This window comes from Pieris napi, chromosome 21 (assembly GCF_905475465.1).
Source record: "Pieris napi chromosome 21, ilPieNapi1.2, whole genome shotgun sequence".
Taxonomy (NCBI): domain Eukaryota; kingdom Metazoa; phylum Arthropoda; class Insecta; order Lepidoptera; family Pieridae; genus Pieris; species Pieris napi.
In genome coordinates, this window is record NC_062254.1 from 7353048 (window position 1) to 7370954 (window position 17907).

The window sequence follows — 17907 nt, forward strand, 5'->3', positions numbered from 1 at the left end:
AAAAAAGGATTACTTACGTTTACGATTTAGCTTGACCATTAACGACACTGCTCCGACATCTCCGCAGGGCTTTGTACCTGATAGTTTTTATTTAACTACTTTTTTCTTATTTCTACATAATTCTACTAACATAGATCTTAAGAAACTATTGTTACTAACTTACTAATCAATCAATGGACTGTATTTGTCTGATTAATAAAAATTATTATTATTATTATTAACGCCTTTAGTACACCTACGCAATCGCATGCGGTAGCGAAACGACGAAAAAACTGTAAGTTGTATGGCAACGTTTCGCATGTGTTTTGTCTCGCTCTAACATATAGCTAGATGAAATAGTTGCGTCCTTGTCGGTATTGTTTCGCAAGTAACTGCGAAATGGCTGTAAAGGCCGATTTACATTATCTTAGTGTTTAGGAGAGTGCTTTAGTACAACTTGAAAGGCAAGTTCTTTAGCGTAGCGTTTACTAAAGCAAGTAGCGTTTACATGTTTCAACTAAAGTACTATCCTAAAGCACTCTCCTAAACACTAATGATAATGTAAATCGGCCTTTACACAGACGCAGCCGTTTCGCTAGTGGAGTTTCGCATCGCAAGGCGTCACCACGCGTTCTGTCGGTGAGGACAGAATTTCGCACAATGGAAGCCGAAAATATTGAATTATTATTGAATTTGATTTGATTAGGACGACTCAGATGACATTCTGAAACGACGTCTGCACCTACAGCCCACGAAAGCTACAATGACATTTCCTTGCGAAAAAACTGCAGTGTACTAACGTTCCGCAGATATTTCGCTACCGCAATTATTTCGCAAAGACTCGCAGCCGCATACGAACGCGTAGGTGTACTAAAGGCGTAAAGAAATGTTGTAACCCTTTCGGGGGAGATTTTTTGCGATCTCTAGATAGATATAACTGTCGATAGATATCTATCAAATAAGTTCAAAAACTTTGAACAAAATATATTTCCGAAAACATGCCATCGGTGTGAGCTCATAATCTCATAATTTGTCTCCAACTGTAAATGTACTGAGAATCAATGTTAAGTGATACCGCTCATGAGGACTAACACTGCCAAATGGCTCACGATTAAGTTGCCGGCTTATCATCATAGTAATTATCGGGTTAATTGTAACTGAAACGATTTCTTATGGTATAACCTTTAACGGTAAAAGGGCCGCCTCCAATTTCTCTCATCTTCCCCTATATCTGTTAATTTGTTCTTTATCGATTTTTACTAATTTAATATTAAAGTTTTTGTTTTGTGCAAAAATATAGAAATATGGATATTATAAGAGAAAGGCCAACCTTCCAAAATGCGATGAAGTTAACAATTTTAATTGGCCAATTTTTTGGATTGAACCCCGTGCTTGGAATCACTAATATTGATACAAAAAGAGTGAGGTAAATTGTTATATATCTTGAATTTTAATTTGTATGCACTAGATATAGTTAATTGATACGAAATTGAGGTTTTTCTTCTTCGTTTACTTCCTATAAAAAAGTTTTATTAAGAAATTGAATTTGAAGTTGTACTTATAAATGTTTTTTTGCAGGTTTTCATATATATCAGTTCGTAGTATCTACAGTATCTTGACAATTGTAGGACAAGTTGTGGTATTTTTACTCTGTACAACTTACATAGTAATGTATTCAGATACATCCCTTCATTCAATAAGTAATTAATTTATAATAATTATAAATAATATTTACATCGAAGAGAATTACCCCAGAAGTTGAAATTCCTATTATTAATAGTGATACACAATAATACATCAGTTCATGATATTATATAAATTATTTAAAATCTGTAATTTGTAGATAAAAAACGTCAAACGAACAAATCAAATCCATACCATCCGCTTCGTACATTTTAATCACCAATACTCTGATTATTTGCAGTATTTAGTTTAAAACAAGACGTTAGTTAATAATAACCAATCGTTACATTACCAATGGTTATTAATAATAATTTATTATCACGCAAATAAACTTCATATATTTAAATTTTAATTTAGTATACTGTTTACTTAATAATACCAACGATAAGTGATGTTATAGAGCAACTAAGAGGGAATTATGTAATCTAACAACTTACCTACACCTAACTTAAAAGCGCATTCCAATAAATTCTGAAATGTTACTTTAGGTAGTAAAGTTTTTTATATTATATAAAACTGGGGAGAGGAGGCTCATCTGATGTTTAGTGATACCGCTACACTCTCATTGCCAGCGGGCTGACGAGTGCGTTGCCGGCCTTTTAAGAATTGGTACGCTGTTTTCTTGAAAACCCTTAGTCGAATTGGTTCTTAAATCAGTGGGCAGCTTATTCCACAAAAACTGTCTTAAAAACGCTCACTTGTAGAACGACCCCTTTACTTTTTCATACATTCATAAAATAATAAATAATTTTCCGAGAATGTACAATAGGTATTACTTATATTCGTTATAGATGTGTAACTTAAATTTAAGAACCAATACAGTAAAGTTACAGTTTTTTGTTAGTTTCGCCTCGCAAACTAATTTTATGTTAGTTAAAATCTCGTCTTTCAACGAATAAAGACAGTTGACATATTCCTTTTGATAGTTCAAGATACCAAAATAGTTTTTGGTATCTTCTAGGCAATCAAACACTTCTAGAACAACTAGCTTTTAATATATTTCAGCCTCAATGGTATTTGGAAGTTCGAATTGTATTACATCAATTTTATTCTTTCGTGCTGCTACCAAATGGCCCAAATTGATGAATTATATCACTAAAGTTGAGACAATATACCCAAACATTGATGGAGCATTCGTAACAAAATGTAATTTGTCATGTATCATTGTTTTGACATTGGCTTTAGGTGAGTTTTTTAATATTAGTTTCTTATTTTTAAATAGTAGATACAATTAAAAATAATGTATAAACGAGTATATGTCAGAGCAATGGCGTTAGTATCAGCCATTGTAATTGTAATTTAATAATATCAACGTTAAATTACTTAAAAAGTTTTAAGTGGTGTATTTGTTTTGCCAATATTAATAGATCTACAAATTAACAGACTATTTAATAGTATGTAATAATAGTAAGTTCAGTCACTAATAAATAATATTGCTCCGATATATATGATTTATATATTTAATAAGAACATTGTAACTTGTTCTTGTTTTAAGTTAATTGGAAATACAAAATAACAGGTTCACTGTGAATTTTTATACAAATTTTAAACATATTTTTGCGTGAGATTCTTCCCAAATAACTCTGAATTATATTTACGCATGATTGTTCATCATCTAAAAAAGAAATCAAAATAAAATAAAATATTAGACTTAATTAAAAAACATTCTTTCAACAAACAATCCAAGATCCTTTTATTAAATTATGATTGTATTTTTATCTACAAAGGACTTATATTGCTTAAAATTCTTCAACTATTAAAACATACAGATAAGCAATATTAGATGCAATGTGACATTACGTTCATGCTACGTGATTTTGACAATATGCTACGCAATGTTGCTACGATATGCTGCGTAGCAAAGCAATGCTCCGTTAAGCCTGGCTTATTAAACCAAACAGCAAACGTGAAAATTCCACGCCTCTTTGAGTAAATCTCAGCGTATCACTGTAATGTGTCTACATTTATAAAGGTTTAATTTTTTTTCTAAACCTACTCAATTTAATAGACCACCTGGGTCCCAGAATTAACTGGCCTGGATATAGGTTGCGACGTGTCGATACAGACTCTTGCATTGGATGTATTTATAGTGTATTTTTGAAACAAACATGCATCGTCATAAATGCGTAGTGATTTGAAGGAAGAAACGCAATAATAATAATAATATTACCGTCACGAAGATGTGCAGCGTTTTTGTCGAAGACAAGGGAGAGAGCGATTGAGACCGATTGAGAGAGAGTGAGAAAGGCTGATCGTAGCATGAAGCATAGCGAGCGGAGCTCATGGAGCGAGAGTAGGGAGCAAGCAAGTGAGAAAGATCGAGAGAGAGAATGAGATGGAGCGAGAGTTGGGAGAGAGCTATAGTGCGAAAGATTAAGAGAGAGAGTTTCAAACTTTTAACTTTATCTTAGTTAGCTTTGGATTGTATAAATTATTATGATTGTATAATTAAAAAATAAAAAGGGTTTAATTTATTTTTTTGTTTATTATTTCGTCGTTAGAGCAGTTCATTTTGGGACGACTTCTCGTTGAAATATTGATATATTTATCGTTTCAACAAAACGGACTATTTTGTTAGACAATTAAATAAAATAAAATTGTTTTAAAATATAATGCTTAATACATTACCAAACTTAAATATCGTGTAAAATGCATTAAAAATATGAAGCGATGAACTTAGGACATACATTTTTTTTGTTTATATCAACTCCATTTATCGTATTAATTATAATAATTTCAGTGGAACATGTTCTAGCCGATTTCTCTAAAGTTATATATGCAATGGACTGCCCAAACCCAAAATTGGACACTTATGGTGGATTTATTATGCATAGCTTCCCCTGGATTTTTACGGTTATTGAATACAAGACCTACTTAGGGATATTGGTACAGGTAATCAAATTTAACACGAATGTTCTGTTAATAATAAAATTTCTGTAGCACTATAACCCTATATGGGACTTGAACTCACATGGCATGTGTTTCTTTTATAATTTTTTTCCATAGACATTATCTAATATATAAAATTCTCGTGTCGCGGTGTTTGTAGTTAAACTCCTCCAAAACGGCTTGACCGATTCTCATGAAATTTTGTGTGCATATTGGGTATGTCTGAGAATCGGACAACGTCTATTTTTCCGCATATTAAGGGTAGTCCACCCCTAAATTATTATTTTTTTAGTTTTAGATAAAATTAAAAGAAAAATTGTTTTATGATACAGCATTAAAAAATACATACAATTTTCACCCCTCTACGATCAACCCCTATTTTTTATTATGAATGATATACATGGCAAAACGACGTTTGCCAGGTCAGCTAGTTATATTATATTTCTGGATCTAAAGCCTTTTTCTTCATGATATTTTTTGTATGACCTGTTAATTTGTGTGAAAAAAACATTACTGACAAGAAACACATTGCGTTAAAGCCTATTGCACGACTCAGAGTTGGGAAACGCACGTTTAAGCCAGAAGGCCGACATTTTATTATTAACAATCTTTAATTAATATTAAATACAATCTTTCAGTTCATAAATATACAATGTACATTTAATTGGAATTTCGCTAATTTATTTGTCATCTGCGTGAGTATTTACTTGACATCACGATTAGAACAAGTTAATAGGAAGATATTGGAAGCTAAAGGCAAGGTAATGTATGTAAATATATAACTTGATAATAGTATTAAAAAACACACAATATTGTAATCCAAAATCATCAATTTTGCAGCAGCAATTCGGCTCATGAAGATTATTGAAAATTAAAATCTTAATATATATAAATTACGTGTCACGTTGTTTGTCCGCTATGGACTCCTAAACTACCGAACCGATATCAATCAAATTTGCACACCGTGTGTACTTTGATCCAACTTAAAAGATAGAATAGCTTACATCGCAATTTATACCCGCAATATTATTTTATTGCAAAATATTTGTTTATTATTTGATAGTCACAATTCTAACAGATGGCGCTGTGTTGAAAGTACCAACGTTTCACATAAGCTACAATTTAATGGCATAACCACCAAAAAAGCATGGTGGTCCCCATGACTGGTGTTTTCCTACCGTTTCCCTTGAATAGTTTACTACTATGTAATATAACAAAAACCTTAGCCACAGCAACGCTTGGCCGGTCTGCTAGTATTATATAAATAAAGATTTTTTTGTTCGTTATAGAATCTTTTGACGATATGTATATGTATGACGATAACCCCCTACTCGGGCATGGGTTAGCCACATTTATGGGTCTGATTAATTCTTCTTTTTGTTCAAAAATCATTTAATCATATTGGTAACACATTGTACACTTATGACTCGTCAGTAAATAAATACATATTAGTGCTTCTAATTTTATATTTAGTGCTCTCAAATCAAGGGCGTAGAACGGAAGAGAAGAACTGGCAATAAACTCTCCGCTACCCTTTTTAATCGCCATGTTTTTTTTACACAACGTTTGTAAGGAGTTGCAACCATTACACCATGACATCTTAAGTAATTAATAATAAAAACATAAATCAAAAACAAAGACTTGTCCTCTATCAGCAGGAGGCATGGTGAAATAGGAGCATGTACTTACATTCTCGTGGGAACAACACGCAAACACATAGTCGAAATAATTAACATCACCGCATACACGAATTCAAGTACGACCAGTCATCAATTTTGCTGCAGTTCAGTCTTCTATACAAGAGGCCATCTGTGCCTGACACATCATGTGGTTTAGCGTAATACTTTTTGATGCACAGGAGTATCACTGATCTAAGTCACGACCTTTCATTTGAGGCTAAGACACGCGGATGTCCTACTGTACCAGAATGTATTGATTTAAAGATAACATTGGTGTTGTGCTTAAAACCTTCGGATTCAGCTTGTTACCAACTTGGTCTATAAACAAATATATGAAGTTTGCGCTAGTTGTAATATATTTTTTTGCAGTTTATACCGAATGGCTTTTGGCGTAACATGAGAGAGGAGTACAACAGAGCGACGAGCCTAGTCCGACGATTGGACGACGTAATAGGCGGAATCATTTTCATATCGTTTGCAAATAATTTATTTTTTATTTGTTTACAATTATTAAATACTCTTGCGTAAGTATTAACTCGCAAACGCTTAACTGTAGCACAGTAAATGTAGTTTTTTTTAAACTAACCTAAAAATTTTACGTGTGATATTTCTTTAATTTGCGATATTTGTTTTAAAAAAAGTGTTGTTTGATGATTTGCTATTTTAAAAGAGTACCGAGAGTTTTTTACGCCAGCTTTTTCTCTCGGCCTACACCCTCTGTCTTCTTTGCCGATGAGTAGGGATGCCTACAAATTCAAATTTAATGACGTGGAATAAGTGATTCATGTATCTTATGTTCTATAATTAACATATTATTAATATTAAATATTTTTAAACGTGTTTTTTCATAAAAACCTACCTTACCAGAGTCCAATAAATAATTAAAAAATTATTCGAATTGGTCTAGTAACAAATTTTGCGCTTAGAAACATATTTTACGATTGATTTTTATTTATATAGATTTTCAACTATTTTATTTCAATATATTATGTAACTCACAACTCAGACTCTTTAAATACAGTTTGCACTTGGAATTATATTTTTATGAAGCTGCTAACAAATTATAATATTATATTAATTAACTTTAAAAGCGAGACTGCAAGATAAATATTTGAACACTCACTCATTTGATTAAAAAATACACAAAAAAGAGGATACAATATTTTTTATCAAGTGGCTTGTTATTTTCACAAAGCATTTTTACTGCTTAGCTAATACAAGTGAACAATATTCATGGAATATAAACTTAAGGGTTCAAAGATACCAAAGGGTTGAGAAAATACAGTTGAACACGTATAAATGCATATTAAATGTATATTAGCGCTTTATATGGTATCTTATAAACTGATTTTAGTGTAAAATTGGTTGAACAGCGTAATGTACATGCCACCTTATAAAATAAATAGTGATAAAAAATTTAGTAGGTTCAGAAATGTCTTCGAACAGACTCTAAAAACCTACCGTTAATTGTAATTCGTGATTATTTTTGTTGAAGTTTAGCTTTTAGCTTTTTTTACACGCTTTATATTAGCTTCACCTGTATGTATGTATGTAACCGACTCCTTCGGACTCGATTTTGACCCACTTTAAACGGACAGATTTTATTCAAATTTTGCGCACCTGTCAAAGATCGATGACAATGCAATAATCCGAAAAAAAATGAAAAAAATAAAAAATAAATAATAGTTTAAAAAAACTAAAAAACACGCTTTTACTTTTTAGTTTGATGCGCTTTAAAAGCGTGTTTTTTAGTTTTTTTTAACTATTATTTATTAGATAATAGTTTGGTAATTAGTTAAAAAAATATCAGTAACAATGTAGACATACATTGTTTCTGGTAATTTTTTACTTAGTTATGCACTTTTTGCACTTTACTTTTAGTTGTTTCTCTTACTAGGATAGCCTGGAAGAGATCGCTCGTTAGCGATAAGGCCGCCCGTTGCCTTAATAATAATAATGTATGTTAAATGATTGTAAATGAATACCTATTCCGAAAATTAAACAATTTAAAATTTTACATACATTTAAAATTACTAAATTTCAAAATTAATTAGTTAATGCATTCTGAAAATTTAAAATTTAATTATATTTCAGGGACGGCATAAAAGCGTTACCATCATGCAATATTGGCCACGATGAGAGGTAAGGTCTACTGACATGTCGCATAATTTACAATACATTGATTTTTTAACAACTTGCAGGCCCCTCAAAGGTTACGAACAAGCAGTGTATTTTATGTATTCCTTCATGTTCCTTGTTATGCGGTCACTAGCTGTGTCGTTGATAGCGGCAAGAGTTTATTCTGCAAGCAAAGAGCCAGCGTTTGCTTTGTATGAAATTCCACCTTCTATGTACTGTACTGAGGTAAGGAACAAACTATGTACTTCAGTATTATAGTTTAATAACTTTTGGTCAACCCACTCACGCGTACAATAACAAATTGTGCGCGAGTATTTTAGCGCACAACTGTGCACATGTGTGCGCGCACACGGTACAAAAAGTGGACTTGTCTCGACGCGTACACACGCGTTTGTTTGCGAACGCAGTTTTGCTTCTGCCTTGTGATTCTGTAACTCACTTTTCGAACTCTGAAAGTGGTTTTCACAGCGGCGGACGCTCTCAAATCAGTCGTAAAGCAGTCATTTTACGATTTCATTGGCATTCTGATAAACGATAAACAACAAGCTCCCTCCTAATCAGAATGCCAACCGAAATGAAAATGAAAACCGCTTTCAGAGTTCGAAAAGTGAGTTACAGAATCGCAAGGCAGCTTGGTAGCTTTGGTAAGCGAACTCATTTAATTGTGCGCGCACTTTGCCAAGTAATTTTTTGAATGATCAAGAGTAATTATTCAGCACAACGTTTTCCTGTCTGTCCATATTAGTAACTGTTGGCAGAAAATCTTCTCAGTGAACAAGTTCGTAAACAAGTATGCAACATGCGCGCATAAAAGTTACACACAGCATTGCCGGTGGAGACAGAAGCCAAACGCGATATGTGTTCGTCTTTTGTTTTGTACCAAATGTTTGTATACAAATGTGCCGCACGCTATTTCGGTAGAATCACTAACCTTTATATTCTTAAACTCAGTAGAGTTATATTTTATTTCATTTTTTAATACTAAGGAGGAAGGATGGTGCTTATCTTTCAACCTAAAGGTCCTCTAACTAACCAAACTCAAACTCAAAATAACTTTATTCATATAGGTAAACAAGTACACTTATGAACGTCAAAAAGGAAGTTAAATTAATTCTAAATTTACATTTACCTACTACCAGTTCGCAAGTCAAGGGCATAGACAAGAAGAACTGGCAAGATACTTTCCGCCAATCTTTTTAATCACTAAGTTTTGAGTCATAAAGTTTGAACTGGAGCAAATCAATCCCAAGAATCATTTAAATATTCGTCAAATTTATAAAAAGCTTTATTGATTAGATTACGTTTAACGAGAGCTTTGAATTTATTTAGGGATAATTATCTAATTTCGCTTGGGAGTTTGTTGTAAAAACGAATACAATTTCAATATAAGAAGTAGTTTATCTTCTAGAGCCTGGTTGGCCACCGACTGGAACTCCCCAGTGGCTTAGTTCTAGAAGTTATATAATGAAACAACTTCGTTTGCGCGTTTCAGGGTTGGTCGCAGTTTGTAGGTGTGGCTATGTTAACGTAAAATTGTAACCACCATTAGATTGTAATCTATCTCGCGAGATTATAAACTGTCGAAAGATTGTGAACCTCAGCGTACTGCTTACAATTTAACGTATTATTATTCGGTAGATTGTAATCTTTCGAAGTGAAACCGTCAAATTGTGAAACGGATCGCACCTCGCGCGCTGATTGGACGGAATATGCCCCGCGCACCCATATTTGTTTGTTAATTCGTTTGTTGTCGAATGTAAATTGATTGTTTTGATGATTTTAAATTGATGTCGTGCTGAAAGTACCTCACAGCTTTAGAATTAGTTATATGAAATTGTTGGGAAGTAAAATTAATCTGTGATTGACCAAAGAAGTTTGAATGATAACTAAGTTAGTTTTAGAAATGAAATGAAAGAAAATTTCATTAATTTTTCAATTTACAAACAAATATGGTGGCGCGGGGCATATTCTGTTCAACCAATCAGCGCGCGAGGTGCGATCCGTTTCACAATTTGACGGTTTCACTTCGAAAGATTACAATCTACCGAATAATAATACGTTAAATTGTAAGCAGTTTGTTGAGGTTCACAATCTTTCGACAGTTTACAATCTCGCGAGATAGATTACAATCTAACGGTGTTTACAATTTAACGGTGACAGCCTACAATACTAATAGAACTAAAAAAAATGACCGTAATAATTATTTAGAAATAAAATATATACAAATCAAAATCGTGCCTCGGACACTCCAGTCTTCTGTCCTAAAAATCTGTTTTTGAAATAGGTTACAAGAGATCTTTGTGTATATGTCTATGCGACGTGTGTGTTGAACTATGTTTTTAGCGTGCGACTCTCATCCCTGAGGTCATAGGTTCGATCCCCGGCTGTGCACCAATGGACTTTCTTTCTATGTGCGCATTTAACATTCTCTCGAACGGTGAAGGAAAACATAGAAGGAAACCGTTAAACCCAAAAAGTTGACAGCGTGTGTAAGGCACAGGAAGCTGATCACCTACTTGGCTATTAGGTTGACAAATGATCATAAAACAGATACAGAAATCTGAGGCCTAAAAAGATGTAACTCCACTGATTTATTTTATATATATGTCGATACAATTTTGTGAATAAATAAACAAATGTTTGTTGTGAACATGGCCAGTCGCAATAATAATTAGCCTCCGTGTACAGCCTTGAGTAGTACATTATTAGAATTAATTAAATCCCTTTGAACGTGGAAGAAACGTATCCAAGTTGGGCAAGATAATCTACGGAAATCCCATGTGATCAACTAGTTTGATAACTTCCCCAAATATTAAATTATTATTATTATTTTAGGTTCAAAGGTTCCTTGATCAGGTCCATGGAGAATCGGTAGCCTTGAGTGGTCTTCGCTTCTTTCAAGTGAAACGGGGATTGGTTTTGACAGTGAGGATTTACAATTTATGATTATCTATATTTTAACACACATACTTTAAATTATTCCGCTTATTCATAAATACTAGATGACGCTGCTGCTTTCGTCTTTTTCTATTGTATTGTGTTAACACACTGATGAAGAGAGATAGAAAATTTTACTTAAAACGCAATTGGACTGATTTGATAAACCTGCCAACATGATTTGACAAGTTACGCGACGCAGAATATAGTCAAAAAATTCTCTATAAAATGTTGTATTTGTTGTTTTTTGTTGTTGTTTTTTTGTTACCTTAAGTAACTCCTGTAACTTAGAATATATTTAGTTATTTTAACAGCGTTTAATACATACTGTGTTAGCTATAAAGGTGTATAAAAATCTTTTACGTCATTGTATGTTATGTTTTAAGTAATTATATATCGTATCTGCAGATTGCTGGAACAATAGTTACATACGAGCTGGTACTGCTACAATTTGGGATAAAGCCGACTGTTCTAACTACTAAACAGAATATATGAATATACTGCTGTTAAACATTGAATAAATATTAGAAAATAATAAGTATAATTAAACCCACATTAGATCTTAATTTTAAGATAACAACTTGTGACATAATATTTTATACTTGTGTAAGATTATATTGATTTATTTATAGACTTATCATTAATGTTTCATTTTGTAGATTTAAGACAGTTTTTTAGGCACGGAGTATAATAATATGACTAACTTTAGTTCCATTCATTAAGTTTAAGTAATCTTATCTATCTTAAAGCTCTTACGCTTATCTTACTTAACTGTTTTCCTTACAACGGTTGCCTGAAAGAGATAGCTCGAAAGCGATAAGGCTGTCCATTGCCTTCTTTAATGCTTAATTCTTTTTATTGTGATGTAATTGCAACGAAGTGTAAATTAATAAACAATATGTGTGTTGGAACGTGTCGACGTGTTGGAACGAAAATATTATATTTTGGTTTAAGATATAGATTATAGGCGATAAGTGATCTATCGGATGTTTCAAACTCATGTTTTATTTAATAAATATTCATGTGTGTATCGAAGTCCTGCGAGTGTATCACTAATCGAATCACACAATAGCCACAAATAGTGAAATCGTTTTGTCACGTTTATCTGATAAACAATAAAGTACAAGCTCCCACCTTTTCGGAATGCCAAATCATAAAATAACTGCTTCACGACTGATTTGAGAGCGACCGCCGATGCGAAAACCGCTGTGTGAGTTGTGAAGTGAGTTACAGAATTGCAGGGCTGTACTGTTTTGTTTTTTTTTAATAAACACTTGATCAACCTTCTGTGTCTGACACACGCCGATGTTTTGTGTGTAAAGTATGCCGGTTTCTTCACCGTAGGAGCGAGTATTTAAATGCGCACATAGAAAGTCTATTGGTGCACAGCATACATATATAATACTTACACGAATTCAATCCATAGGAAATTTATAATTTCATGTATAATATTGTGTCTTCGTGAAGTATACAGCGAAACTGTATACAAAACATCCATGGTCCATGTCAGAAACAATAATAATAATAATAAAACCCGTTTATTTTCAAATCATGACATGAAAACAAATTATAATACACAGCTTAAGGCCGATTTACATTATCATTAGTGTTTAGGAGAGTGCTTTAGGATAGTACTTTAGTTGAAACATGTAAACGCTACTAGCTTTAGTAAACGCTACGCTAAAAAACTTGCCTTTCAAGTTGTACTAAAGCACTCTCCTAAACACTAAGATAATGTAAATCGGCCTTTAGATTATGTTACAGTTTTAAACATTTTATATTCTAGCTTCAGTCAGTACCGTCGATCGGAACCCCTTCACGGGTAAAGGCCTCCTCCAGCTTTTTCCAACTGACTCTGTCTATGGCTCTCTTTCTCCATTCGTTTCCTGCTACCGCTTCTTCTATCCACCTTTTTTTTGGGCGACCTCTTCTCCTTCTTTCTCTTGGTCCTTTCCATAGAGTTGTATTTAAGGTCCACCTATTATCTGTGTATCTCTCTATATAGCATGTCAGAAATAACCTGCTAAAAATAACTTGTAATGTTTTTTAAATATCCACTATAACATACATTACTAAATATTCTTTTGATAACAATTTAATTTAATATAATCTCACGGCTGGTTGAGGCGTCCAAGTACATCACGTTTAGAAAAATGGCGAAAACTAAACGCTATTTCTCTTGTATTCGAAATGAAAAACAAAATTGCCTTTCTCGGAGTAAATGTGTTACGGTTTTAACTTTTGTGCTACTTTATAAAGTCCATTTGAGCCCTTTTCACTGTCCACTTTGTGTTTTGTTTTATCTTAATGATAATATATTCGAGCTTTGGGGTGAAAATTAGCTTTTGAAAGCTATATAAAACATTACGAGATTTGTCCTAATGGAGGTTGTATGATACATTGATTGTTTTCGTGGTCCTCTAATTCCTTTTTTTTAATGTAATAGGAGGCAAACGGGCAGGAGGCTCACCTGATGTTAAGTGATACCGCCGCCCATGGACACTCCAGAAGACTCGCAAGTGCGTTGCCGGCCTTTCAAGATACAATTCAATTATATTTTAACTGAATTGAAGATTCGCAAGAAGATATTATATTATAATCCGCATACCTTTATATGTAAACCTAAACTATTTCCTTCACAACTTCAGAAGAACTAGCTTTTTCAAAAAAAATGTATTTTCATAAAAACATTTTTCAGAGTTCAAGGAATAAATAAATATACTAAATAGCTCCAACCGTCTTCGAGATTTGCACTTATCAATATATTTAGCGATTCATTTTTATTTGTAAAGATGAATCTGTCAAATATTTAATTATCCAATAAAGTATTAATAATTTATTTACTATGAAAAGTAGAAACTGTTGTATATTATGTTTTACCACTGTTTTCGATGAAATTGCTTAATACGTAATTTTTTCCTGAATTTGAAAAATATAATAACAATAATTAAGCTTCATTTATTCCTTGAAACATTCATCCATCTATACAAAAGATACACAAACATTATATTTTATAAATGAGCAATTATCTCCCAATCTTCTTCAACAAAATACAAAATATAGGATATTAAAAAGATGACGATTATTTTTAATATTATCTGACTAGACTGCCAGAATTTAATTTAACTTGTGTTTATTGGAAATGCAGATTTCGCACATTGTTTCGTTTCTCTTTTGTACCTTAACATAAATCTTGGAGATAAGACTAACTTGTGGGGGCTCGCCAAATAATGTACTTTCTAGGTAATGTTTTGGAAAGTTGTATAGAATCTTTTAAATAACTTTTGGGTATCGGATACAGTTTATTTATTGATTTATTACTCATGAATTCTACAATACTGACGCGTTTTTGTTTCTCTTAAATCTTTTAGCATACTGTTCGCCACCTAAGAGATCTTATTTAGTTTAAAGTTTATTATGACAATGAAACTAATTTATGACCTCATTATTTTGTATTATATTCTAACATTTTGAAAAAGCATAATTAAAATTGTATAATGTTGTATTTTAAGGTACATAATTTTACTCACTCACTCCACTGGCTCAACGACCCAAAAAGTGTCATCCAGTTCTATAAAATTTTGCTATATATACTATTAGCCAGCGACCGCTATACTAGCATAGTAGAAAATGTTTTTTTTTATACTTTCAAAAACTATACTCAAATAATTTTACAAACATATATAAAATTCACGTGTTCAATGTTCGTTCCCATACTCCTCTGAAATGGCTCAACCGATACTTATGAATTTTTTTATGCATATTCAGTAAGTCTGAGAATCGGCTACTATCTATCTTTCAAACCCCTATGTGATAAGGGGTGTCCACCCCAATAAATACTATTATGCGGAATTAAATAATACAAAATTTTCACCAATCTACGCTCAACCCCTATTTTCATTTGTAACTTAGAAACTTATGACTTGAATTCTGAGCTTTATATAGAGAAAAATTGACAGAAAGTTTTCATTCCGTAAAACCGAACAGCCTCTGGGGTAGCATAGCAATATGTTCCATGTTGGTATGTACTAAAAAGGTAGGCGAAGTAAAATCACATCAAGGAGAAATGAAGTTCGCGGGGGCAGTTAGTACATATATAACATAAGGTTGAAACTAAAAGACAATTTTACAAGAGCTTTATTATACGTATTTCTCGCTAGTACGGAAGTACTAAGCTACAAGTACGTGCGGCAACAAGCATCTGTGGCATTGTGGCAACAAAATTGGAAGATTTTAAGGCTTTGTGCACTGAGCCAATGCAAAATTAACTTTAAATTAACTACACATTCGGTAAAAGTTTATTGATGCACAATCACGATAACATTTATATATTTTTTTAGATAATATACATTTCTTTTTACATATTTTAATTCAACAAAATTTCTAAGCTATTTTTAATTTTATTTCGTTGGCAAAATATAAATATTGACAAAACAGGTTCAAGTTATGCAATTCGAACAGTTTATTAGATAAACCATTTATTGACGCAATTTTACAATCAATTCATTTATATTTTTTTATGGAACAGGGGGAAAACGGGCAGGAGGTTCATCTGAAGTTAAGTGATATCGCCCACCCTTGGACACTCAATGCGAATGGCTCGCGAATGCGTTGCTGCCCTTTTAAGAATTGGTACGCTCATTTCTTATATTAAAGAAGCCTTAACCTCCAAACTACTTCATGAATATATTCTTTTGATTTTGGAAAATATTTCATACTATTGATGCTCTTTGAAAGGGGTACACGATCAAGACCGCAAAGTAGTCAACAAACTAATAAAACATCATTCAAGTTTATAGCATAATAAACTTTGAAAGTGTTTATCTATATAAAGGCAATTCAACATCACGTGTTAATATTCTCATAAACTAACGCTTTCTATGAAATATTTGATACGTAGACTATAAAAGCAGAAAATGCATTAAACAGATAACCTTAGGCCACAACATTAAAAAATATATACAATAGAACCGCAAGGGAGACGCTAAAAAATTCAACTTATGGAGGATTTTAACTTTGATCGAACTTTTAGAGGTATTTATCATACAGTATATAATGTATCTTCGAACTAAAGACGGAATAAGTTTCAAATTATCGTAAAAGGGTTGTAGATAAAACATTGCTATATTCATGATACCAATTAAAGTTTTCCAGTTATAAAGGGATAATATATACCAAAACCAAAATATGATAATATAATAAAAGATGCACCACTTGAAACAATGGACTGAACCTACTAGAGATGTATAGGACTACAAAAGAAGTTATGACGTAATAGAACTAGCTGGAAAAAACTGTATGAATGTTGCTCAAGAGAAAGAAAATGGAAAAATATGAAGAGGCTTTTACCCTAAAAGGGGCTATACAAATACAAATACTAGAACACTAACAAAAAAAAACCTTAATTTTTAGAACTTATACTAAGAAATAATTGTTACAAATTAATTAATTTGTAACAATAATAATAATATGTACAAAACGGCTCTCTCATTAATTAATTCTAATAATAGAGTGTTAAGATTTCGAGTAATGTTTTTAAGGCTTGAAGGAAAAGGAACAAGATATTTTTTGGACTTTTGGAGGTTTCCTTATCGAGGTTCTACTGAAATAATATCTAATGACTAATGAACTAAATGACTATTGGATGGACTTGCTATATTTTTTAATTTTAATTTTTAATTAAAAATAAACCAATAAATGATTGTGTATGCTCAAGCATAGCTCTTCCGTCCATGGCCTAACCACACAGATTGAGGTGTCAAATGACGAATTAATCTACTTTTATTACCTATATTTATTATTATTACGAGCAAAGCTTCGAGACCTCCCGTAGAACAATTTTTGCAGCTGACCTCATCTATCCCCTATTTGCGTTTGATCCACGACTTTTTGACCACCCTGTATAAATTAATTATCATTTAATTTGGTAATGCAAGTGCATTTTGGAGTCGGTTCATTTTTTTTAAGATAAATTAAACATATTATAACGAACAAACATATATCGATACTTACATATATTAAAAGCTTTGTTGGTAATGGACAAACTCTAAAACGACTGAACCGATTTTAATAACTCTTTCGTCTATATAAAGCTCACATTAGCGAGTAACATAGATAATAGTTACAATGATCAAAAGAAGGGAAGTCTATGAAAAAAGTGCCCTCTTTGAAAGTTTATCACAGTTTGGTTTCAATTGAAAAATGTCTGTATTGCATAGAATATGCCGCTACGACCGAATTAATACGGTTAAAATCGCAGAACCCAGTATAATTCTTTGATACGATATCAAATATGATTTTAATGGGTTAAAAGTGAAGTTGTATGATAGTAAACGTTTACTGGCCGTCAGTAGTGTATTAGTGTTGATTCGCAAATGTTTTCCTCACGTGTTTGTTATTTTAACTGAGGTCTGCAAATATTGTTTGATACGTTTCATATATTTATGAAAACCAACGCTTTTATCTACAATATAAAGTGTATTTTTTCGTATATAAACAAGGTATGTTTCACAGTAATTTGAACAACGTTTAATTAAAGTAATTGGGCGCTTAAATTCTCCATTAATTTTCATTCCTAATGAGCAATTACGCAGTTATCCCT

General features: G+C 32.4%; 1 protein-coding gene across 1 annotated transcript; it reads left to right on the forward strand.

Moving 5' to 3' along the window:
- The first annotated feature begins 1283 nt into the window (after window positions 1-1283).
- LOC125060377 (gustatory receptor for sugar taste 64f-like) lies at window positions 1284-12208 on the forward strand. The gene is made up of 10 exons (XM_047665258.1): window positions 1284-1405; window positions 1558-1679; window positions 2668-2847; window positions 4403-4554; window positions 5190-5312; window positions 6600-6754; window positions 8325-8372; window positions 8432-8594; window positions 11205-11294; window positions 11715-12208. Exons 1-10 carry the CDS (start codon window positions 1284-1286, stop codon window positions 11799-11801), a joined length of 1242 nt encoding a protein of 413 aa, XP_047521214.1. The 3' UTR covers window positions 11802-12208.
- The last annotated feature ends 5699 nt before the right edge of the window (window positions 12209-17907 follow it).

Bases quoted from the DNA above. Each gene is read 5' to 3' on its own strand.
- LOC125060377 (XM_047665258.1), top strand. From the start codon at position 1,284: ATGGATATTATAAGAGAAAGGCCAACCTTCCAAAATGCGATGAAGTTA. The intron at 5,313-6,599 runs GTAATGTATGTA...ATTTTTTTGCAG, and splicing joins TATTGGAAGCTAAAGGCAAG to TTTATACCGAATGGCTTTTG. The intron at 8,595-11,204 runs GTAAGGAACAAA...TTATTATTTTAG, and splicing joins CTTCTATGTACTGTACTGAG to GTTCAAAGGTTCCTTGATCA.